This window comes from Homarus americanus, unplaced genomic scaffold (genome assembly GCF_018991925.1).
Source record: "Homarus americanus isolate GMGI-L3 unplaced genomic scaffold, GMGI_Hamer_2.0 scaffold32929, whole genome shotgun sequence".
NCBI classification, from domain to species: Eukaryota; Metazoa; Arthropoda; class Malacostraca; order Decapoda; family Nephropidae; genus Homarus; species Homarus americanus.
In genome coordinates this window covers 2,573,912-2,582,735 of record NW_024737097.1, presented here as the reverse complement: position 1 = coordinate 2,582,735, position 8,824 = coordinate 2,573,912, and the positions used below count along the sequence as shown (strand labels likewise).

At 46.9% G+C, this 8,824-nt stretch overlaps 1 protein-coding gene across 1 annotated transcript in view; it reads left to right on the top strand.

The window, feature by feature from the left end:
• The first annotated feature begins 4,129 nt into the window (after positions 1–4,129).
• The window catches only part of LOC121873362 (mucin-20-like), an 8,730-nt gene continuing 4,035 nt past the window's right edge, over positions 4,130–8,824 (top strand). Inside the window, exon 1 of the mRNA XM_042376914.1 lies at positions 4,130–4,218. Coding sequence (XP_042232848.1) covers positions 4,130–4,218 — 89 coding nt within the window. The remainder of the gene's footprint in view (positions 4,219–8,824) is intronic.

Sequence of the window (8,824 nt, the reverse complement as noted above, 5' to 3'; positions counted from 1 at the left end):
TGACGATGATGATGATGATGATGATGATGATGATGATGAGTTGTTATATTGTTGGTGAACAGAATCATCGACATTATTCTTCCTGTTAATTTGTTAATGTGATTTTTTATGTTGTTGTTGTTATTGTTGTTGTAGTTTATTAGCCAGTGGAGTGATTGATTGTCATTCTTATTATTGATGTAATTTTGATAATTATTATTATTTTTACTATTATTTTTGTTACTATTATTGTTATTTTTGTGTTGATCAATAAATTAAATAATTATTATAAAAAACAGTGTATAATGTACAATGATTGTGTTAACCAGTAGATATCATCATCATCATTATTACTACCGTCATTAAGAGAGTTATTAAGGGTGTGGACAGCCTGGGTGATGGTGGTTAAAGGACTCACTCTGGGAAATATTGAGGCAGACAGTGAGGGTGTGCGGCTGTGGCGTGTGTCCACTCTATTATGAACACCCATGTACACCCTGACCATCCCTCCAGGAAACACACACACACACGTACAGTCCCCTTCACTAGTGCGTTTACAGGGGCTCATCATATAAACATTCCACAAATCATTATCTTTGAGATATTTTAATATTGTTTTAATTTGATTTTATAGTTTGTTTAATATTGTGAGTTTCCTTATGTCGAATGTAAACAAACACAGCTCTGCCACACTGCACACAACCTGACGAGCCCCTGTAAACGCACTAGTGAAGGGGACTGTACATACTGTATACCTCTTGGTGGTAGAGTTGGATCGTATTGCATAGTGAAAGAATTTTTGTCTGTGAATCTCTCTCTCTCTCTCTCTCTCTCTCTCTCCTTGTCAAGTAGAATAAAACAGTTCGCCTCAACAGATCACTTGGCGATCAGAAGGTGCCAAGGTTTTGTCCAGGTGTAGCTAGGGTGTGTGAACAACATTATCCCTGAACAGTAGACAGAATAAATGTCACAACTGTCAAAATAGAAAATTATGGCACAAATATTTCACCGGGGGGGGAGGGGGTTAGGTTAGGTTAGGTTAGGTTAGGTTAGGTTAGATTAGGTTAGGTTATATTTACCTAATTTGATAATTCTGTCAAAAACTAAATAAAAATAAAAATTGTGCGCCATTTTGACATTTATGCCATTTTTCCGACATTCCCTATCAAGGCTCACGACCAACCTTGTGGTAATGTAAGCCTCTGGGTATTACTGTAACTTCCTGTATTTTGTATTGTAATATGTACTTTTATTTATATTTGAGACTATAAATACTGATTCTACTAATACTTTAAAGTTAAGTCTGATCAAGTATTAAGACATGCCATGGAGAATATGGTGCGTTTGGTAGTTCATGGTTATTATGGTAGATGAGGGTCATGGTCGCTGGTGTTGTGGGAAATAGGTCACTGTTGCATGGGAGTGAGACAAGCCAGGCGAAGCCGTTATATAAGGAAGGAGAGGTGAGGTGAGGTCAGCATTGGGGAGTGTTGAGACTTGTAGGGCAAGAGAGTGGACCTGCCCGCCACCCCACCTGGTGTAGGGCCCGCCACCCCACCTGGTGTAGGGCCCGCCACCCCACCTGGTGTAGGACCCGCCACCCCACCTGGTGTAGGGCCCGCCACCCCACCTGGTGTAGGGCCCGCCACCCCACCTGGTGTAGGACCCGCCACCCCACCTGGTGTAGGGCCCGCCACCCCACCTGGTGTAGGGCCCGCCACCCCACCTGGTGTAGGACCCGCCACCCCACCTGGTGTAGGGCCCGCCACCCCACCTGGTGTAGGGCCCGCCACCCCACCTGGTGTAGGACCCGCCACCCCACCTGGTGTAGGGCCCGCCACTCTACCTAGTGTAGGACCCGCCACCCTACCTGGTGTAGGACCCCCCACCCCACCTGGTGTAGAGTCCGCCACCCCACATGGTGTAGGATCCGCCACTCCACCTGTGAAGGCCGGCACCCCACCTGGTGTAAGACCCGCACCCCACCTGGTGTAAGGCCAGGCGCCCCACCTGGCGTAGGGCCCAGCGTCCCACATGGTGTAGGGCCTGGCGCCCCACATGGTATAGGGCCCAGCACCCTACATGGCGTAGGGCCCGACGCCCTACATGGTGTAGGACCCCGGCACCCCACATGGTGTAGGGCCCGGCACCCCGCCTGGTGTAGGGCCTGGCACCTCACCTAGTGTAGGGCCTGGCACCCCACCTGGTGTAGGGCCTGGCGTCCCACATGGTGTAGGGCCTACCCCACCAATTCATCAGTCTTCACACTGGCGGATCCTGGTGGTGCTGAAGGATTCATGTGGCCCCTGTTGTTGCATCCTGCCTCTGGCACGGGGTCACTCACGCTCCTTCCTCTTACAAGGTCAAATAGGACTCGGCAAGTGTCTTACTGTGTCGTAACATTAAAAGCAAAAAAAAGGTTGACATCTTTATTAAGTTGACTTTGAGGGGAATGATGCCTGATTCATACAAAGACAAATATGAAGACTAAATTAGACTCTCTTGGTGTTTCCTTAACGTGTAACCTCAAAGGAAGAGGGTAATGACAGCCTCATGGAGTTGAAATGGTAGAGTCGGTCTTATGCTTCAGCTGACTTGCAAGTTAAGTAATGTGACTTAAGCTGCCTAGGAGGAGGATATTATTACCTTTTAGTGCTTACTAACAGGAGGGTCATATGGTAGTTATTAAATGTAGCGTGTAAGAAACTTTTATCCTAATATGAACAACTCTGAGATGAATACAGTGTCAGATGAATTTACTTTCTGCCTTGTGTTGTATCTCTCAGTAAGACAGGAATTATGTGCGACATGATGGACAGTCGACAGCCTTAAACTCCTTCTCTTGGACACTGACACAATATGTATTAAATACTTGCCTTTTCTCCTTCCCCTCAGAACCTTTCCAGGTATCCAAATTATAAAAATGACACAACATTTGACATTCAGGGAAAAGGGTGTGCCTAAATTTACCATATATGTGTTCTATATATTTATAAAGTCATTAATATGTCGGTATTTTGTACTAAAATACCGTAATAGTCGTAGTATTTACCCACACAGGCGACAGGTCTTGGAGTTATTAACAGTACTCTACCTGTCATCTCTCTCTCCTTTGTTCCTCGCCTTTTTTATGGTCACTCGTAGTTTCCGCGCGACATTTTCCTGCCACAGTTTAAACAGACTCGACGGTTAGGAGGTCCTCAACGTGCTGGAACAATGGCCCTGTAACCGACTCTCTCAACAGAATCCAAACGTTCTCGAGAAAAAATGTCAACTGGTAAAATAGAGTAAAAATACGAGGAGCAACAGTAGCACGATGAGTCTATTTCCTCTACTATTTGTACCTTAGACTATTCCTATGAGAGTGACTTACTTCAGATGCAATTCTAAGTTTTTATTTTCAAAGCCATACACTTTTTCTCGTTACAGGTAATTAGAGCGCACCTAACTGGCTCAATTAGCCTGCGATGACGGAATTAACGTTGGTATTACATTGAGTCTCAAAAAGTGACAACATGATGCTATCTTTTACCTTCCAGTTAAAGTGAAAATACGAGCAATTTTCCGTAGCTGTTGATTGGTCGAGAGATATTACGTCACGAAGGTTTTGATTGGTTAATAGTTCCTTTGGTCAACTGCCTACTATTTTCTAATCTTTCCTGCTCAGTACTGTTTAGGGTGGAGCGCTCAAGTGGGCTGTCCGCTATCTTTTTTTCTCGTTATCATACGTGAAGAAAAATAAAGAAAAAACGACTGCTTTTGTTGACATGTCGAATCTGACGTCACGGAGTTCCAGATTAGTGTTGGAAAAATCTGGAACTAAAATTTTGTCTTGTAGTATTAAATGTTTTGAATAAACCGCCTCACGTTTGCCTTTTTTTCTTTCTTTTTTTTATTAAATTGTAAATAACAACGATAACGTCTTCCTGGTTGGCTAAACGATTATGACATCACGCTTCACGTTACCCATTATTGAAATAGCACCAAACATTGTGGAGGATGACGTCGCATATCATTATTGTCTGAAGATAATGACGCCACATAGCTTGTTCCTGATTGGCCAAACATATCCTCCCCTTTCCTCACGATTGGTTGGTTGATTGGCCCTATACTGTATAGCCGCGAAGGCTCTGGCTCGATCGTGTCCCAGATGACTTCAAGACCCCGTATGGTCGCTACTAGTCCCCAAGTCCCTTATTCGGGTGAGTTGGCCGCCCCGACGACGCTCGACAAGACCAGGTGGGAACAATGAGGTCGTTAAGAGAGGTGAAAGTTGAGATAGGGATCCGAAAGAGGTCGTTTGGGCAGTAATTATACAAACAAGTTAGGTGGCGCTCCTGAAGACGTTGTCCCAGAGCTTGTGTTAAAGGTCGTGTTGTATCCAGGATGGTTTCAAGTTTTATTTACTGAATGTTACACAATAAAGTTTATTAACCGTAGTTGTAAAATTAAGTTTATCCGGTGGCAATCGTAAAAAGAAAAGTATCCATTTGGTTGTAATTAGCAAGTGATCTTTGTAAAAAAACATATCCAGCGCAGGTCATTGAAAAGAAGTTTAATCCAATGGAGATCAACTGATGTTTGGTTTAGAATCTAACAACATTGAACGTGTTAAAGGAAGTCTCTAAAAATGGTCCGGTAGTGTTAAAGTTTATTTCGAACTTGGGAAATGAGTTTAGAAATTTATAGAGAGAGAGCGAGCGGAATAATTTGTGTGTGGTGTGTGTGTGTGTGTGTGTGTGTGTGTGTGTGTGTGTGTGTGTGTAAGAAGGTTTTGTATATATATATATATATATATATATATATATATATATATATATATATATATATATATATATAATATATATATATATATAACATATATGAAAGAATATAGGAAAACATTTCAAAGGAAGACGGTGAGAGGAGACGAGGTAATATCGATTTTCCGAGACTAAGAGAAAGAGAGAGAGAGAGCTGGGGTGAGGTAAGGTCAGGTGAGAGGCGAGGTAAGCTTATGTGAGAGAGAGAGAGTTCTGGACGAGGTAAGCTTACATGTGTGAGAGAGAGAGAGAGAGCTCACCTGTATACATACTAATAATTACACCTGTCTACCTGAGCTGCCGTCAAACACACACATACAGTACACATGACAGGTGAACATAGTGTCAAGCCTCCACCATTATGCCAGTCACTATATTACTGTACCTGTTACTTAAGGTGATGGAAACATTTTAACTGTATCTAGTTTAAAGCAACTCCTTCCTGATTCTGTAACTAGGCGGTAATTACATAGTCACCGAGTGGTTATCACTGTACTGTACTTGTATTTTACGCCTAAAACTGTACCTGTATTGGTGTTTCAGAAAGCAATACCACCAATACTGTACCAGTATGTAATGTATACCTAATTATGCATACCTTTACCTTCGCCCATGTATTTGATGATACCGTAACTTAAGTGGATATTACTGTTATTCTGATTTATACTTCAAGCTTGTAATTATTAATATTAGTATTGTTTCACTTTTAACATGTACCAATAATGATCTACGTTACCTGTTATTAATGTAGGTGTGTCCAGGTGGTCCTCTGTATCTGTTGTCGTTGTTTAAGTGATGTTGACTGTCTGGCCGGTGGTGCCTTGGGTTTGGATATCTCGATGACAGGAAGACAGACAGGCAGATAGACAGACAGACACGCACAAGTGACAGACTGGAAGAAGGGAATTTAGACAGACAAGGATGGAAGGGAAGGCTGAGACATGAAGGAGAGGAAATAGACAGCCAGACAGGGAGACAGACATTCAGTTAGGTAGACAGACAGCTAAACAGACAGCCAGGTACCTAGGTTAATCGGATGGTGGCCAAGTGAAAGCCGCAGACAGGCAGGCAGTGCGGGCGGGGAGGCAGTGATGGCAGACAGGCAGAGCAGTGTGGGCAAGCAGGCAGGCGGAGGCAGGCAGGGTGTGGGCGGGATGCAGTGATGGCAGACAGGCAGGCGGTGGGCAGGGATGCAGTGATGGCAGACAGGCGGGCAGTGTGTGGGCAAGCAGGCAGGCAGACGGAGGCAGTGTGTGGGTGGGGATGCAGTGATGGCAGACAGGCAGTGTGGGCAGGATGCAGTGATGGGAGGCAGGCAGTGTGGGCAGGGATGCAGTGATGAGACAGGCAGGCAGTGTGGAGCAGGGGATGCAGCAGGGCAAGCAGTGTGGGCAGGGATGCAGTGATGGCAGACAGGCAGGCAGTGTGGGCAGGGATGCAGTGATGGCAGACAGGCAGGCAGTGTGGGCAGGGATGCAGTGATGGCAGACAGGCAGGCAGTGTGGGCAGGGATGCAGTGATGGCAGACAGGCAGGCAGTGTGGGCAGGGATGCAGTGGCAGACAGGCAGGCAGTGTGGGTAGGGATGCAGTGTGGCAGACAGGCAGGCAGTGTGGGCAGGGATGCAGTGATGGCAGACAGGCAGGCGGTGTGGGCAGGGATGCAGTGTGGCAGACAGGCAGGAGCAGTGTGGGCAGGGGATGCAGTGATGGCAGACAGGCAGGCAGTGTGGGCAGGGATGCAGTGTGGCAGACAGGCAGGCAGTGTGGGCAGGGATGCAGTGATGGCAGACAGGCAAGCAGTGTGGGCAAGGGATGCAGTGTGAACAGGCAGGCAGTGTGGGCAGGATCGTGGCAGATGGAGGCAGGCAGTGTGGGCAGGCAGGGCAGACAGGCAGGCAGTGTGGGTAGGGAGTGCAGTGTGGCAGGCAGGCAGGCAGTGTGGGCAGGGATGCAGTGTGGCAGACAGGCAGGCAGTGTGGGCAGGGATGCAGTGATGGCAGACAGGCAGGGTGTGGGCAGGGATGCAGTGTGTGGCAGACAGGCAGGCAGTGGGCAGGGATGCAGTAATGGCAGACAGGCAGGCAGTGTGGGCAGGCAGGCAGACAGGAGCAGAGCAGTGTGGGTAGGTTGCAATGGCAGACAGGCAGGCAGTGTGGAGGCATACAGGCAGGGCAGACAGGCAGGCAGTGTGGGCAGGGATGCAGTAATGGCAGACAGGCAGGCAGTGTGGGCAGGCAGGCAGACAGGCAAGCAGTGTGGGTAGGGGATGCAATGGCAACAGGCAGGCAGTGTGGGCGGGCAGACGGGCCAGCCAGGCAGGCAGTGGCAGGACGGACAGGCAGGCAGGGCAGAGCCGGTGTGGGAGGGATGCAGTGATGGCAGACAGAGCAGGCAGTGTGGGCAGGCAGGCAGGCCAGGCAAGCAGGCAGTGGGGGCAGACAGACGCAGCCAGGCAGTGTGCAGACAGACCCAGTGTGGCCAGGTAGGAAGCAGGCAGTGGTGGCAGCAGGAGCAGGCAGTGGGCAGGAGACAGAAAGCAGTGAGGCAGACGGGCAGGCAGGCAGAGGTAGAGGGCAGGCAGGCCAGGCAGTGAAGATAAAGGTCAGGCAACAGAGAGGCCAGAGAGGGGGGAGGCCAGACAGGCAGTGAGTAAGACAGACAGACAAACAACTTCAAGCGTGACAGACGGTGAACAGGTGGGCGTGGCAGAGTGGAGTGTGGATAAAATTGGAGTCCAAACTTTAAGACTCCAGCTCTCACAAAATCAAGTACATCTAGTACATCGTCTCAAAGTACCACTCATTCTGTTACTTACTGTTTCTATGTGACAGAGACGAGAGGTGCCTGGTAGTGGTGGAGGCTAGCAATCCATTTATCTAGCATGTGTGGAGAGGGAGGAACGGAAGAAGGGGAGAAGGAGGGATGGAGTAAGAGAGAGGGAGAGAAGGATGGAGTGAGAGGAGGGGGGAGGAGAGGGATGGAGCAGAGAGAGAGAGGAGAAAGGGATGCGGGTAGGGAGGAGAGAGGAGGAGAGGGATGGAGAGGAGGAGAGAGGAGGAGAAAGGGGGAGTAGGAGGAGGAGGGATGGAGGAGGAAGGGATGGAGTGGGAGGAGAGAGGAGAAAGGATGGAGGAGAATTAGGAGGAAGCAGAGATTAACCCATGAATTAGTAATCTGGGAATAGCTATTTATAGATTGTCTTAACAAGGCTGTTATTGTCTTGGCTGTCTGGTATTCAGTTGTATCTGTTTTCTTGATATGTTCTTGAAATTGTCTCTGCTGCGTTTATCTGTTTATAACATAAATCTTTAATCACTGTTCTGTTAGAGTGTCTATTTAGTTTCTTAACAAACAACATATGTCTATATTGATTCCCTGATTGCATTCCATTGACGTCGCTATTTGACTTTTATTTAGCTACTATCCTTGTTTTAATGTAACTATTGTTCGTCATTTTGCTTACTTACTGTTTATTTAACTGCTCTTATGTTTTGTTTTAATGCTTATTAACCATTATTAATATTATTAATATTGTGTGATGTTTATCATTGGCCAACAGATGTTCTTTGGTGGGGAGGTTTGTCCCGGGGGCTTTGACCCCATAGCAATCAGTGTTTATGGATGGATGGATGGATGGATGGATAGATGGATGGATGGATGGAGTGGATAGATAGATGCTGGGTGGATGGATGGTGGAATGGGTGGATGGATGGATAGATGGATGGATGGATGAATTGGATGGGATGGATGAATTGATTTGGATAGATGGATGGATGGGACTGGATGAATGAACAGATTGAAAAGATGGATGGATGGATATAGATGAATTGGGTGGATGGATGGATGGATGGATGGATGGATGGATGGTGGGTGCTGCTGTTGTATGTGTGTTATGTCACTTTCAGGCATTTGTGGGAAAATGGGTTCAAAAGGGAAGACTTGACAAGCGTCTGCAAGGCCGGATCCTTAGATGCATTTTTGTTTTTGTCCGGATGTTGATAAAAGTGTATGTGTTCCTTGGTTTGAAGACAGTGGTGGGTGG